Genomic DNA, 16804 nt, shown 5'->3' on the forward strand with positions numbered 1-16804 from the left:
GAATCAGGGGGGCTGCAGCTGACAATTTCTGTAACAATCCAACAATTTATGCAGTGATTTGTCCAGGTGTGCAGAAGTATAAAAGGCATGATTTGAACTTCTCTGTCAAGTTCAAGTGCAACACCATGAATACCATTGAGGAAAGATTGTCCCAAAGTTTCCCCTTTATCCCCATTTGTATGATTTGTCGCATTCCAGCCCTCACTATGATGACAGAAGTCATCAAAGCGTGGTCATTTGGAACAGCTATAAACACTTTTGCCTTTAGACACGGACGCTCCGTATTACCTAGTTTGTTTAAAGCATACTGAGTTCTCTAGTTCTCTTTTTTTCTTACTACTGATGTGTTGCAGGTCTGTAGTCAGGTTCCATAAGAAAACCTTTTTTATATATGAATTGAAAACAAACATGCTCATTTTTTATATGCAGGGTTTCTCAGCAAAACACATTTCTGTTTTGGTGAATTTACTGCTTGTGATTGTTAACTGATTGAAACATTGATAAGAAATGTCACTAAGGGTGTCAACTCCTAAAGCATGCAGAACAAACAGAGTGATTCCCCAAAACAAACACTCTTGTCATCTGAACAAAAACATCCCCACACACTCTCACCTGGTAAGCACACGCTTTGACACAAACAGCAGTGAGACAAACACATGCAGAAGTGACAAGAATAAGCTGCAGAGCAAACAAGGGAGTGGAGCTTAAACCTTTTAAAAATTCTCAGGCTGCAGAGCCTGTGAGTGTCAGGGAGAGCTCTACCTCTCACCTTTTAAATTGTGTTTGCACACACATGTGTTTGCTTGCCTGTCTATGTGTGTATGTTTGCTCATAGGTATGGATAAAAGTGTAATGTTTGCTCTCTTAGCCTGCTTGACAGCTGTCTCTCAGCTAAAGCCCTTTCCAGTTTTGGCCTTTCAGCAGCACTGAGTGCTAATGGAAAAATAAGCTTTTGAAGGAGAGGCAATCTGAGAGAACTCATTAATTTACAGTCAGGCCTTTGTATTCATTGACTTTGAGAAATGGTCTTAATACATTTCCTCCACCCAGTCAGTACTTACTTCATATAAATGTAATCAAGGTTAATGAATACTTAAACAAGACACTAATTCAACTGCTTGATCACAGTGGAGTTTGATAATGTACTGTCATAAATAATCTGAAATGCACTGCTGATGCATTGCAGCCTCTAGTGCTATCTCCGCTCTAGCATGTATATGTGACATGGGTCAAAAAATTACAGTAGAACATAAATCAGCAATCAATTACAGATTATGCAGAACTAGAATCATGAGGTTCATTAAATGGATAAAGGGACTTCCTTTGTGCAGTAGCATAAGTAGTATAGGAGGCAACACAATGGAAATTATTTGTATTATAGAGTTTTTCATGATGGTGAGACAAAAATGGACTAAAGGTTGTGTTTTTCAATAAGGATCAAAATCAATGCAGCAGAACAAGAGATATTGTCTTTTTTATTCCTTGTCAAAAGCTTAAACCTACATTACCCGCAATGCAGGGGTGTGTTTGGCTAGTAGTGGGTGATGTAGCCTTGAACTACTAGCATCTTCATCTTTCTAACGCCACAAGCCAAATTTTCAAACTTGTAGTCTTCAGCCCCAACTGACTCAAGTGACATCATTTGAGGCAATTTATCAGATTTCACACAGTTCCTTCTAGAGTCACAAAATGCTTTATACAACTTTTTTCCATGTACACTATGCAGTAGTACTCTCCAAGACCTGTAAACAGACTTTGAACATGCTCAGTAAAATTCAGTTTTCTCAGTAGGAAAAATTCTTGTGTACAAGTGAAAATTTTGGCCCAGTTATGAGGCTAAAGGAAAGGTCAGGGAGTCACCAAAATTGTTAGGAGTCATCCTCCTGGGACAATATGTATCTGTACCAGATTGCACAGTAATGTGACAAGTAGTTAGCAGGATATCTAACTCTGGATTAAATTGTTGGACAGACTGTCATTGTCAGCTATGTTCTTTTTTGTAGGTTTATGCTGTTATCTTTTAACCTCTAGTCCATTTATCAGCTGTAGTAAACACAAGTCAACAGTTTTGGTTGTGACCAATTAGACTAATATGAAGATCTCAAATTTGGGAACATGCGCCTTAATTTATGACTAGGTCTAATGGCCAGATAACACAGGTAAGGAGTTAGAATAGAGGATATGCAGATATGGGATAAAAATCTGTGCTCAGTTGCTACTTGCCCAGCAATGATCTTTTATGAATGTGTATTGCATGGATGGGGTGGTTGATCTGTTTGTTTACCTTTGCAAACACTGACAACCACACTGAGAAAGTGAGTTAGTCAGCTCCACAGTTGGTTGCTTTCCCAGTGGCTTTAAAGACATCTAGATCCTTGCTTAGATTACCTGTGTAATAGTGTAACTGAATTAAAACCAAATGAATCTCCACACTGAATCTCACAGTGGACTCAAATATTTGGTAAAATGCAAGCACAAACAGAAGAAGTCAACAGAGCAAGACACATTTTCATTTTCGGCAAAGACTGAATGTGAAAAGACGAAACATTGTAGTGGAGTGCTTCCTTGTTGATGGGAAACATACAGTAAGGTGGATAGGCCCCTGTGGTAACAACAAAAATTATACATGAGATTAGAATGTTTATTGAAGTGATGTTTGCACTTCCTTTGAGCCAAGCTTTGTGAGGAGCTTCCATGTCAACTTTGCAGTTCTTACAGTCAGTATGTAACATATCTGTTTTTCTCCCAGCCCATACAGACAGTTATCTGTGTGGATGCACCTCAAGGAACCTGCACTCAAAGTGGTGTTAAACCCCTCCCTTTCCCGCCCATCCTCTCTGTCTTCTCCCTCTTACATACACTGTAGAATACATGCTCCTGCTGAAGCAGACACACTGTCTTGTTAATTTCCTGATTGCGTAATTACATCAGGATGTTGTTTGTGCTATCAGACATTTTGCTAGTCATTGTTTGGGCTGTGTGTGTCTGTGTGAGATAAGTGCCAGTGATAGCACAACCTTGGCTCCATGCTTGTGCTATCTAAGCCATCAGAGATAGCAGTTCCTACACTCCTAACATTCCTTGTTTTGAATGATTGAGACATGTGGTGTCAGGAAAAAGCTAAAAGTTAAAGCAGTTAAAATCTGATACATCCTTGCCTCTAAAATGGAGAAACCTCAAGAGAAGCAGTGTGTTTGCTGGGCGAACGGATGTTTTTCAAAGACAGAAAGAGGACAGAGATCCTATCCAGCCCATTAACTGTAATTGTGCTTGTTTAGCGTTCATTTGACGAGGAGTGGAGCCTGTAGGAAGAAGGCATCGGAAGGGGAGGTGTCATCCTCTCACATCAGACATGAGGCTCTGGGGCCAGCAGGAGAAGAGGTGCAAATGAGTTTAGGTCATAACGAAAAGGGACTGCGAGATGGACATGATAAGTTCCACTGCCGTTGCCCACCCTTCCTGGCCCTGGTGATGATAATCACTCAGCTTGTTTTGCCTTCACTGCCTCATGATAGAAGCCAAGGGCTACATGACAAGACTCTAAACAAACACTTGAGATGATAAAGGACAGACGGATGCTTCACACAAGTGAGACTAGTCATGCTCTAAAAAGGCTCTGTTACTCTGGAGACACACTGAAACTGGATGCTTTTCCTGTATCTGTATCTGTCTTCATAACTTTTCTGGCAATCGTGCAACACACAAATAATCCTGTTAATCTGCAGGATAGAATTGCTAGCATAGAGATGCTCACCGTTTTGTTTAGCGTCAGTAACATTTAAAGCTCAGTGCGGACTACAAGACTTGTGCCAGGATTTGCTTGTCCCAGACAATAGAAACAAAAAGCCTTGAATCAGCTTGGAATCTGTCCCAACATGACTGATTTTCTAGTTTGAGTGGTTCTGAGAAACATCTTGACCCCAATGTGAGCTGTCCCAGAGGCTACAACAGTTTTCAAACTTGCTTTGTCCATATCCAAAAACAAGATGTACTTGTAGTTGGAGTACCTCAGAGATGAAGGCGTCTGTATTTTTTTTTGTGTGTACAACTGAGTGCAGAACTATGTATGCCTTTGATGAGAAACTGCCCAAAAGTGTGCGCCCTTATCCCCATTTGTGAAATTCATCACAGTGATCACCATCGAGTGTTTTCATGTCAAACAGGTATGGACACTTTTGCCTTTAGATGTGGTTGGACAACAAGTTGTACGACCTAGTTTGTTTGAAGCATAGTGACTCCTTGTGTCTAAGACAGCATAATATGATGATAGCAGAGCTGAACAGTAAACTAGTTCAGGCAAGGAGGGAGGCAGCCGACTATCCAAAACTACAGAACAGCATTCCTCTGTCCCTTGTCATGCTTCATTACTACAAAGTTGGAATGTTTTGTTGAATTATGACAATTATTCACTTCAGATGCAGATCTCTTCAACTGGTAAAAATAATGTGACCAGTACACTTTTTCTGTTATTGGTTGTGTACCTTTTGCTCCCCAACAATATCAACAGTCAAAAAATGTCTTGTAGTGTGAGTCTTATACTTGGCACTAGACTTGAGAGACATCTGGTAATCATTCTCTCAGACCAATACAGCTGCACCCTACATGAAGAAAACAAGCTTGCTGTATCTTTGTGCATCTTGTGTTTTTTGAGTGTTCTTCGCCAGTAGCTGCTGTCAGAATCCTTCCTGGACCTGTTTTGGAACACATTACGCAGCTTTCAATCCAACATAATGGGATCACCCTTTAAATACCCTTTCAAACAGCTACGCTAAAAGGATGTGCGACCTGTTCTTCAGCCATCTCCCCGATCAACCTGGCTGCACTGCGTTAAGTAGACACCTGATTTGAGAGTTTAGCTTTGTCAGATCGTCACAGCCTAAGCCCGGAGGGGATGAGCCACAAATCACCTGCTAAGAGTCTTTGGAGGCAGAGCTGAGGACCTAAATCCCCAAGTTTACCTCTCTTACCTGTCCTTAGTCCTCTTACCTTACGCTCACTTCGCAGGACACAAGGTTGTGTCCTGGAAAGGCCAGCTGGTAATCCAACACCTGCTGTAAGGACACCTGGTGTCCAGATTTACTGAGATTACATTGCAAGGTCCAGGCCTATTTTTTACACCTCACTTGCATGTGCTAAAGACCTAAGTGGTCCTATGTATTTTTTAAGAGATTTATGCAACATGTGGTATAAATAAGCCCTCAGACTGCTTTGGGCAAGCAAATACCAATTACAAGCTTAATTTACACAGTTTAGCTGAAGATGTTGGCACCTCTGTATCTTGTGTAATTGATGTAGTCTTTCATCTGACTGGAGATTGTAGGGTTCTGCAACCCTCTCTTTTGGTGTCAGAGTTTCAACGCAACAATGTTTGAGGTCCTTTTGAAAGACCAAGCTAATCTTTAGTTTCTCTGCACCGCCTCCTTTCGAATTGACCTACTTTATAATGAACAATATTATCACAAAGAAGATGAATTGGCTTTTCTCCACATATAAAATGCAAACAGCAACAGCAGTATGGGGCGATTTCCCGTTTTCATTGCACATTTGTAATTTTTATGAATCAATACAAGCTATTTCTTCTTTTCTAACATTTAGAAAATCTTCGTAGAGAAGCTAAAGTGGATGCTGCAGACTTGGATGACTTCATAAGTTGTGTGAATATTCAGAGCCAATTAGTAATTTGCATTTCACTAAATGTCACCTCATACAATAAAATTCAGAATTTCACAGTGCTCACAGTGCATATTTCCCCAGGTGGGTTATCAACAAAATACTGTTACTTAAAATATAAATCAAATCTTGTATTAACTGTATTGTGAGGCTTATTTCTTTCCCAACACTGATGTTTATATTTTGTGTCATTTAATGATAACTAATATACTTATTAACCATACAGTAGCACTGACACTGGCTTTGGAGTTGTAGAGTTTTCCCTCGTGGCTTTAACTTTTCAAGTTGTTTGAAGAAATAAAATGCCTGAAATGTGCATGCAGAGTGGAGGAACAAGTGAGAGCCTTTGCTGTAGCCATAAATCCAGTTTATCATAATAGTCTCTGATGCTCAAGTTAAATATTTAAATGTGTGTGCGTTCATGTGGTGTGGACTTGAAATACCATGCTCACTGGCACTTTTGCCTGTCATAATTCAAAATGGACACCCTCTTGTTACAGAGAGATGGAACTTTAGCACTGAACATGACATTATTTTAAGTTATTGTCATTTCAGTAGACCTCTTTGTCAGTTATTTCATCAGAATGTGTCCTGGCCCGCTCACAGACTTCCTGTCTGTTCTATTTTTTTCCTTCGACTGATCTGGCCACAGCTACGGACTGCAAATGGTATCAGAAGAAAATTAAAAGGAAACAGAAGACTTAAATTCAGACTCGGCATGTGTTTGGGTTTTATTTGACTATACTGTATGTTACATCCTTATTGATGCGCACTGTGAGAGAGCAGAGGAAATAGGTCAGACCAGTCATGGTCCTGTTTTGTTCGATCCACTCATGAGCTCTACCTGCATAGAGCGTGCAAAATGACAAATGTATGCCTCTCACCCAGCCTTTCTTTAGGTACTTAATCACCATCAGGAGGATTGTTCCTCCTTTGGCTAACCTGCCCGTTAACAGCATGTGATCCTCAGTAAACCGTACTTATCAAACTAAATACTTGATCCGGACCAGGCTGGCAGCTAAAGATGAAGCTCTGAGGAGTCGGCTCAGTGCATTGTGATTACAGACTTAATGGAGGACAAACATCTTAGTGGGATAAATGTGACCTCTCTGCCCTGTGAATCCCACCTTTACATGGCTATGCTGGATTGTTGCCAGATTGACTCTTCTTAAGGTGTTCTTTCTGGCAAAGCTGTCTGTCTTTTTTCACAATACAGATAAGAGTATGACAATGAAGTCATGCCTCTTTTCATTAGCGTCATGATGACTAAATAGTACTGTATACTATTCTAAATAGTATTAATATTAACATAACATTAATGAACAAAGCTACAATTAGGTACTGTTAAATAAAGCAATAAAATCTCATTAAGAAAACTATCTTCTTATAAAGAGAATACTTTTTTTTAACATCCCACATAAGACTTAAGGATTTAGATTTCCACAGATAAGAGAAGTGAAGTAAAGGAAATGTCAGAGACAGATATGTCTCAGCAAATAAAACCAAAAAAATACTTGCATGGATGGATCCCATAAGAGCTGAGTGAGATTTTGTTTTGTTTAGTTTTTTGAGTAAACTGTCCCTTGAACAGTCAATGGGACAAGGTCTGCAAGGATTGATGCTGCTACTCTTTTTTTAAATAACTTAGGGAGACTATGTCCAATATCACATCAATGCATTTAGCAGTGTATTTTACTGCAGTGCATATGTGACAGTGGCCCATACACTACTGCAAGTCTTGTTCAGTGTAATTTTAACACATTACCTCATTCCATAACAAATTAATTATTCTTTTAAAAGTAGTTTATTAAACCTATTGCTTCGCTAATGCTTAGAAATATATTGTGACATTTTGACATCCTATATTGTGACATTTTGTCATCCTAAAACAAACGAAAGATGATCCACCTTAGATATTTTAGAGGGTAAAAATTCAACCCTATCTGGTATAACACATTTCAGCCAGTAGAGGGTATAGGTACTCCAAGAGGAGATCCTCCTGCTCTCAAGCCTCATTGTCTCATTGCATACCACTACCTTGCAATCCCACAGTCTCCTCGGCTTATTTGTAGATTGTGTGTGCACTGACGTCATACCACTTTCAAAGACAACAGTAGGAGTCTCTGTCACACTTTGTCCTTTTCTCTGTTCATCAGCTGGTACTAAGTCAGTTCACTGTATTGAAAAAAAACACAGCATGGCAAGTTAGATATCAATCTACATCTGGGTAAACATCAACACAAGATCTTAAAAAGCAATTATAATACCTTTCAGAACTCATGTGTAAGTCTGAGGAAGTTTTTTTTACCCTGTTGAGTTTGTTAAATAGGGGCATGTACTTTGAATGGACCCACTAAGCCACGATGAATCTTTCTAGACAGCCAGACATCAAATAGGCTCCAGCAAGAGGTGAAAGAGGGCTCAGTGGGTTAAAGGAAATAATTAGGGATCCAAAGGGTGCGTCTCTGGGCTTGCTTAGTCGATGGCGGGTCGGGCATGTTATCGAGAAAATTTAGCTCATGGCTAATTATCTGCCCTATTCACAATGGAAGTTTTCTATCATTAGCATGCAGCATGTTAGCTCCCATGCTTCACCTTTTTTCGAACTCAAAGCCGACTGTATGTATTGTTAATAGTAGAGCTTAACTTTACAAGCCACATGATGCAGATAGCAACAAATAAACGTTAGTGGCCAAGAAGAAGAAATTACAGTTCGCATCTACTGTGGAACATAGATGACTGTAAATCGCATAGTCAGTTATAAGGCTAGACAAAATCACTCAGTCTTAACTTAAATGTTTTTTAGATTTGTTCTACCCTTATTATTACACTATGCTACAGGGGGAAATTATTATTGTTGTTTGACATTTACCATTTTATTACTCTTTCACTTCCAAAACTTGTTGATTGCAGTGTAAAAGTAATAGGCTGTAAGATGCCAAACCGTAAATAACGGGATGCATTACCAGTGTTTCCTCAGAGCCAGCCAAAGGCAAAACACAGCCAGATACAGGGGTCAGGAGGCAAAACGCTGTTTTACTTAATAGTTCAATTTTCAGTGTCGAACTCTGGGAAGTTATGTAAGTGATAAGAATAGGTACAGGTTACGCTGATAAATATTAATGCCATTGAAACCATGAGTGACCCAGCAGCTGGCTTTAATGCTGTCCACCTATCCTAGAGGGCTGGAGAAACATTAAAGTGAAATACACTACTTCAGCAGAGCAGTGGAACAGTGTGCAGATACCAAACAAAGCTGCAGACATAGCCCTTTAAAGTATTGATGAATGCAGGTATAGTACCACTTGTCAGTGGCTTATTTTCAGTATACTCATGAAAGAGAGAATTAGCTGGCATAATTTAATTCCAAGTATTGCAGAAGTAAAATGTATCAGGTTATAAATGAGAAATCATTTATAAGTGGAGTCAAAGTCAGTTATTGTACTTCAAGATAAAAAGTCAGTGTGTGGCATACTGAAGGTGTATTGAAGTGTACCTCTTTTGGGGCTGCTTTCCCCAGTGCTGAAACAACACATTTCCAGTGCATGGGTAAGCAGCTTGCATGATTAATCCACAACTAGGTCAGGGTCAAAGGTGCTGTTACATCTATAGCATAAGCAGTGAACATACTATAATTACCATCAGTGTGACAGACAATGTTGTCTATATGTATTTTTGCACATAATTATTTTTATGCTAATATGTTACCCATAGTCAGAATGAAAAATAGCCTTGTTAAAAAGATATTTAATCAGGGCATAATTTCCACAGTGGCAAAATTATGATGTTAATTATTATGGAAAGATTTGGGGATTTTTTTGTTTTTTTTAAATTTCATTTGATTGTCCCCAACTCTAAACTAAAACCAGCACCTTCCTTCTAGCAACTCCAAATTGTATTATTTAGTGAACCTTGCTGTAAAGGCAGCCACCAATCACTCTAATAAATCTGTGAGCTAGAATGTTGTTCACTGAGCTGGTGGTTGTCAAGAATTAAGAAGCAGTTATCTGCTTCTCAAGCCACCTTTTCATTTCTATTTCTACACATTAAATAGACAATAAAAAACAGAGTTGTCGGAAGGTGTGTTTGTATAACCTTTACATAGCTTGACTAGCAGTTTTCTTCGATTCTCTGTGCTTTGTTATTTATAGTAAAGAGGAAACTGATTTGCACATCAAAGTGTGTTCCAGGTTTTGCAGGAGTACTACTGTATATGTGAAAAAAGTAGTGTTTCTCCAGAGGGAGCTGTGTGAAATCTGATAAATTGCCTCAAGTGATGTCATTTGAGTCAGTGTTGGGGCTGAAGACTACAAGTTTGAAAATTAAAAAAATCTAGAGGATGTGGCGTTAGAACGAAGTGAGCCCACTCGTCATCTCTGCTGGAGGCTAGCAGCTCCAGGCTACATTAGCTGCTACTAGTATAAAACATCCAAATCTCTGACTGAACTGTCAGCTGTTGTGCTCATTGTGGGTAATGTAGGCACCAGATTTTGACAAGCCATGAAATAAAAAAGATGATATCTCTGGTTCCGCTGCATCGTTTTTTGCCCCCCTTTTTTTTAAAACTGTCCATCGTGAGCCTGACAGTATTATAGAAGTGCAAGGATAAATATCAAAATACATAAAGAATATATTACATTAAGAAAACACTAGGAAACACTGGGTATCATCTTTAAAATAATGTCCCATCTCTGCTACAACTTCAGGTTGGATTGTTTACTGGATATTGTTTAAGTCATCTGTATGTTTTTCATATATAAGAAATATGACATTTATCACAAGTTTCTGTCATGCGTTGTGTGGGTTATATACATTCAAAGTCAATTCACCTTGATAAACCAGGTTTGTACAGCTGTTATCTCACATTTTGATTATGGTGTCAGTGTTGTTATTATGATTCTTAAAATGAAACTACTTGGAAGAGTCTGTCATTTAATACAAAGTAGCTTTTGAGTAATTTTGCATATGACTCACTATGACTGTTTAAGTGAGGCTTGAGTCAGAATTCAATTACTCAGTGGTAGTAGGGAGTACAGTGTTGCAGTATGCAAACTACACTAATACCTGACAGGACCTCAGAGTACAGGAATACTGTAGACTGGACAAACACACAATAGCTGTTTGCTGATCAAATGCAAACAATGCATGAAACAGATGTGCAAAGTACACCTAGATATACAGAATATCTGAAAAGCACATTCTGGAAAGTTTTAAAATCTATCATGTTGGTTTTTTCTTTGCCTTATATCATGCAAGATTTTGATATTGAGGACAACAGGCAGCTTTAGGCTACCTTTACATTACAGGCCTAAATGCTCAATTACAATTTTTTGTTCTTTTTGTGTTATTGGGTTACATTCCTGTTTGTAAGTGACATATATCCAGCTCCAGTGTGAACATTGTTCAGGTCCTAAACTGCCATGTGTGTGCAGGTTGAAATGTGAGTGGCATGCATATTAAAACATCATTTATGTGACAGTCAAATCATAAATATGGATGAAATGGCTGTGCTAGCATTCAGTTATGATAAGTTCCTTCCAGTTCAGCTTAATTAGAAGCTTCTCCATAAATGTCCAACAAATTTGAAACTTCCTTGTCTCTCCATTGACCCCTGTCGCTGTTGTTGCTCCATGTTTCTTTTTCCGGGCTGCAAGGTGCCGACACTGAATGATGACAACAGGCGATATGTGCAGAGAAGTGAGACGTTAAAAAAAACACGTGAGCTCTGCCTGACTGTTCTGGCAGCAGTTGCAAAGCCAGAGATTGGATATGAATCAGATCTAGGACCACATATGCATGAGTGCCAGATCTGATATGAAAAAAATCTGATTTAATTTGTTCACACGAGTGGAAAAGAATCAGATGAGTTACTGAGTTACTTGGAGGCAAAAAAAATTGGATTTGGGCCACCAGCATATAATGTGAACATAGCCATAGTTGGATAAGACATGAACATTATTTTTCTCAAAGGTTTTCTTTTTTTCTTTTTTTTTTTTTTTGCTTCAGCTATCAGACTTTTAAGGGTAATTTGACCCTTTTTTGAGACATTTTTGTATGATACCTGTATGATAGAGAAAACTTAAATTTATAGTAGTATAGGGATTGTTGCTCAAGCATTCACACTGAAGAGTTTGTCAAACATGATGTGCAGAGCAAGTGAATTCTCCCAGTCCTCTCTTTCACAGGGCTTTAATATGATTGGTTGTAAACATTTTATCATTCTAACCCTTACAATGTCAATGGGCTTCGATGCAAATCCCATGCTTGTTCTCACTGTTGAAAGTCCTGGCAGGCCTCACACAGTAGGTTAATGACAGTCAGTCCATCCCCACCCCACTGCTGAGTTTTTGAAGTTATTTATGTTAATTCATTCATTTCCACACAGTAATTTTGGCATAGAGGTTGACGTAGTCAATCAGCAATTTCCTCAGGTGGCTTCATGTTGATTTCTTAACACAGCCACTTAATTTTGTTACAAAAAACATCCCCCCAACCATAAAATACAATGGCAGACAGGGGTTAACACTCAGTCATGCTTGGATAATCTTGACAGCTTAAAAAAAAAAAACTTAAAATGTAAACAGAGAGAAATGCAAGAAATGGTCAGGAGAAATCTCGCATTTTTGATTTCACAAGCATTTTATGAACTTTGGAGAGCATTTATGTCTCAAAGCTCCTGCAAATTTATGAGCTCGGAGGAGGCAGAGCCATGACTCTTTGTTTTGCAATACACAATGTTTCACTGTATTTTTCCACAATAGTGTACAGTAGGTTTGTGCCTTAATGTGGTATGGATTTTGAGAGTAATTTGGATTTTGTGTTTTGTTTAGTTTCACATTTGAAGTTTCTTCAAAGGCACAATGACAACACTTTGTATATTTGTCTGCCTCTGCTGACATTGTATGTCAGTTCTAAAGAATTTGAGTTTGTCCAATGTAAAAAGTAAATAATCTGTGCCTTTTTCCTGTCTAAATGTCTAATCCAGGAACTTATTGTAATGATTATTAGTTTTTACAGATGCTTTTATCCAAAGCCACTTTGAAATGCAGGAATCCTGTTTTATACAGCAGATTTAGCTTTGGTTTATACTGCTGCCAACCAGCTGTATGTTTGATCAAGGGACAAAAACACAATTTAATGTCCCTTATCCAAAGCTTTGAACCCACAGCGTGCCCTTTTGGCCCAATCCTCAAGCCTCCTACTTTTCTGAGCAGTGCCCACTATTGGTAATCTATCTGTGAGTATTGTGTTCTTTTGGCCTCCTGGACAGAATTAATCATTTTTATGAAGGAGTAAAAGAAAGAAAACTTGAAACACCTTAGTCATGTTCATTATCCTTAACTTCTACTAAACCGCAATGTCACCATGTACTTATGGCACATGGATGGTAATCTGGAGGAGAGCCAAATGAGAAAACCCCCTGACTCGCCTCGTCCTTTCCATAGCAGATCTTTCTGCATGTGGATCAAATCAGAATGATCCACTAATTGACTGTTTACAGGGCTCGAGAAAAGCCTAATGGACTTGATATTAAATCCCCCTCAGATATTTAAAGTGTCTTTTTGGAGTGGCTTGCCGAAAAACCGGGCCTTTTTTTTTTTACAAGACGGCCAAGTTAAGCCCATCAGTGTGTCGGAATGGGCCAGCCAGGCCCAGGCGGCTGTTAGATGGGATTATGGGACGACAGTAGGGAAGGGCAGTGCGACGCAGGGGAGAGGGGAATGGCCAGATCTCCCTTCAATGACTTCCAGATGGACTGCAGGCCCAGGTTCTCTGACTGGAGATACATACCCAGCTCGGCTAACTTGTGCTGCATAAGGGGCTTAAACTTGGCTTCTTTATAATGAGATTGACTGGGGTTTTATGTGGAAAGTTAGATAACATAAATTTCAATATGCTTGCCTTGCCCTTTAATGCACTATTAAAGCTAGCTCTATTTGGGAAAAAAACACTTTGACCATTAAACTTAAGTCAGGGATCTTTGGTGTAAACTTTTTCTTTAAATGTCACGAGTGCCTTACTTTAAACTTTTGTTGTTGTTTTGGGTAGAACATTTATACATTTCAAGACCACCAATAAGTACTTAATATAAAGGTAAAGATAGACATGTTTTAATTCCTAGATCAGTAATTAATTTTTCTTTAGGGAATATTATAAAGCTTTGTTTTGTGTTTTCACAGATATGGCTGGCCCCAGCAGCAGTCCAGTTCTGCTCTCTCCTCCATATTAATAACTGATCATCAAAGACACTGAGGTTCACTGACAACAGTACATTTTTTTCCCTGCATGTATGTAAATTGTAATTTTTTGGTGCAATAATTTTTTGTATTCATTTTTAATTTAAAAACATACAACAGCCATGTTTAGAATGATAAGATCTGTTTGTAAATGTTTGTACTGAGTCCTGTGTTTTTAATGTACAGTACTCACTAATGTTCAAAAAAATGGCAACCCAAGTAAAATGTTTTGTAACCCTTAAACATTCCTTTATGATTTTGTGCACTATACAGAATTATTACTGTTGTATTATCACAAATTGCACGTAATGTCAATGAAAATGCACTCTGAGTACTCAGTTAATACAGAATAATTAATTTAAAGCACCATATCCAACCCTGTCTTCTAGAAATTATGTTTACATACCACTAATTTGCAAAAGCAAATATACGTTTTTAGAGTGATGTAATGCCGCCCAAATAGGTTTATAAGTTTTAATAGTTTAATAAGTTTTTTATCATTTGAAGCATGACACAGGATGTGTTTACTTTATGATCATTTAACAAAAACCACACTCTTTCCCTACCTTTAAACAATGTGCTTCTGTATCGTCCTGGGTCCCAAACACTGGACTTGGGTCACTATTTACTGCATATCACATACTAACACAGTGAATCATTTTGCAAACCATGGTTATGTGTTTTACATTTTTAGATGTATTTTCTCTAATATTCCATGCACCCGTTGATTTCCATTCATTTGTGTACAATATGAAAATCTAATGGTGCACTTTGAAACTTGAGTTGTCAGTTACCAATATGTCTGCATTTATTTTTGCCAAATACTGTATACATTGTCATTGTTTAATAATGCAGTTTCATTACAGATTCATTTTAAAACTCTGCACTGCATTATAAAAAACAATGCAGACCATAATGCAAAAGAATTTGTTTAGACTTGATGGTCATGGTGACGGATTACACAATTTTAAAGTTTAAAGTGTACATTCTGAATTTTATGCCATATTGAAATGAATGGAAACCGATGACCACCTGGAAAGGTAATCACCATACATCTAAAAAAAATCTAAAACTGAACAGCATGTATTTGAAAGTGGTCGGAAAAAATGAAGATTGAACATGATTTGTGTTTAAGGTACTAAAATTTGCCAAAACACTCAAAGCTAGAGTAACACTGCTGACCGAAACTGTATCTTGACGGCTAAATTAATGTCTGATCGCTATTATCAGGCAAGTAAAAGCTCAGCATTTCAAGATAGCTGGCTGATGATTTGTTGATTTGAGCGGTCGCTCTCTATGAAGAGCCTCCCTTCATGTGAAATGCATCAACAGCTGAGAAAGAGATAGAGAAAGAGGTGCTGACATGAACCAGGACCTAGCCATCAGCATAACTCATGATCTAATGAGAGCTCTGTGTGAGAGAAAGCAGTGCCCTGTATGCTGATGTACTCATCCTGCTCGCACTACATTCCTTTCAACAAATTGGCTTTACCTTGAGTTTTGATTTCCTTTTCAACATTTACTTATTGTTACTCAAGTGGTGTTCTCGTATTTTGCATGGTGTATTACTGGGTATAAAATCTTTAGTATTGTTCTATGAGGTAAATACTGTGTTTTCTTGTGAGGGAGAAACTCTGCTAAATCTTGGCATGCAGTGACGTTCTCTCCTACATACAGTAAGAATGATGATATTGGACAATACTGCATTTATTTTGTTTTAAATGCCAATGTTTTTTGTTGTTGTTTTTTTTTTATTCTTGTTTACTTCAATACGTGCAAATGACAACTACAGTATGGTTAATTTGACAGAAATATGGTTATAGCAAATAAACTATGGTTAAGGTACAGTTAGGAAACTAAAACACTCAGTTTCCTGCAAGCTACTTAAAGGGCACACTACCTCCTTCACTGGCACTGTACACTGGCAATGGACATAAATCCTGAGATGCGGAATTGTCTAATATGAACATATTTCCTAGGTATGCTGGGCTGTAAAAACAACATTGCTTGTTCTTACTGTTAGAGAGGTTTTCGAACAGTTCACACTTGATGTGACAATAATGAACCTGCTAAAGAGTTCTAAAACAGCCAGAGGTTGGATAGTTGTGCAGTGTTGGTCCTCGATTAAATATAGCAAACATTTGGAGGCATGAAAATGTTTATTTGTCAGGTGTGCAAAAATGTCAATATATTCAAAAAAATGTTATACTGAATTTAACAACATGAAATAAGGGACAATGCACAAATGCATAAGGGATCATCATCCTGTCCTACAAATAATCTTTCCTTGTCAATGCAAGTTCAAACTCTACTGTAAGTAATGCTACTGAGAGCCTTTTCTTTCAGCTTCCTTGCCCACTCAGGCTGTTTTGTATTTGCAGTCTTGCAAGGATTTTTTCCAAGTAAGTCATTTGGGAGTGGGATTTGTGTGCAGCTCTCTTTTCCGGTACTCACCATGGCTTAACAACAGTTCTTTAAGCTCCCATCTGGTTCTGCCTGAGAGTTCTTTACTGTCCCGTTTCACTAGAATATTGTTTGGAGTTTGGAGTTTGGAGCCAAGCTTTGACGACCAACCACAGTACTATGGCTCAGTCTGAAGCATGACCTGTAGAAAGTATTTGGATAAGAACTATACACTGTTAACTCTCATGATGGGTGGCTGTGTGTCATACCTTTCATTTGATTTAATTTTTTGTATGTACATCATGGGAAAAGACTGTCATACATAGCTAGCAAATTTAATGTCTGCACATACAATTCTTAGTTTATATGTGCCAAGAATGTAAATTTCTCTATATTCTGATATGATCAATCTTTATTAACAAAATGCAATTTAACCCTATTGATCATGATGTAAGAAATCTCATTTTGGCACATGCAAATAAGTGGGACTCGAG

At 38.2% G+C, this 16804-nt stretch overlaps 1 protein-coding gene across 2 annotated transcripts in view; it reads left to right on the forward strand.

Moving 5' to 3' along the window:
* Positions 1–14223, forward strand: part of brip1 (BRCA1 interacting helicase 1) — a 93664-nt gene extending 79441 nt beyond the window's left edge. Inside the window, exon 26 of one of the 2 annotated variants that reach the window (XM_044353297.1) lies at positions 13851–14223. In XM_044353297.1, the coding sequence (XP_044209232.1) occupies positions 13851–13907 (57 nt within the window). In that variant the 3' untranslated portion in view covers positions 13908–14223. The remainder of the gene's footprint in view (positions 1–13850) is intronic. The other variant, XM_044353298.1, reaches the window with a different exon arrangement.
* Positions 14224–16804: the final 2581 nt, after the last annotated feature.

Source organism: Thunnus albacares, chromosome 6 (assembly GCF_914725855.1).
Source record: "Thunnus albacares chromosome 6, fThuAlb1.1, whole genome shotgun sequence".
NCBI classification, from domain to species: Eukaryota; Metazoa; Chordata; class Actinopteri; order Scombriformes; family Scombridae; genus Thunnus; species Thunnus albacares.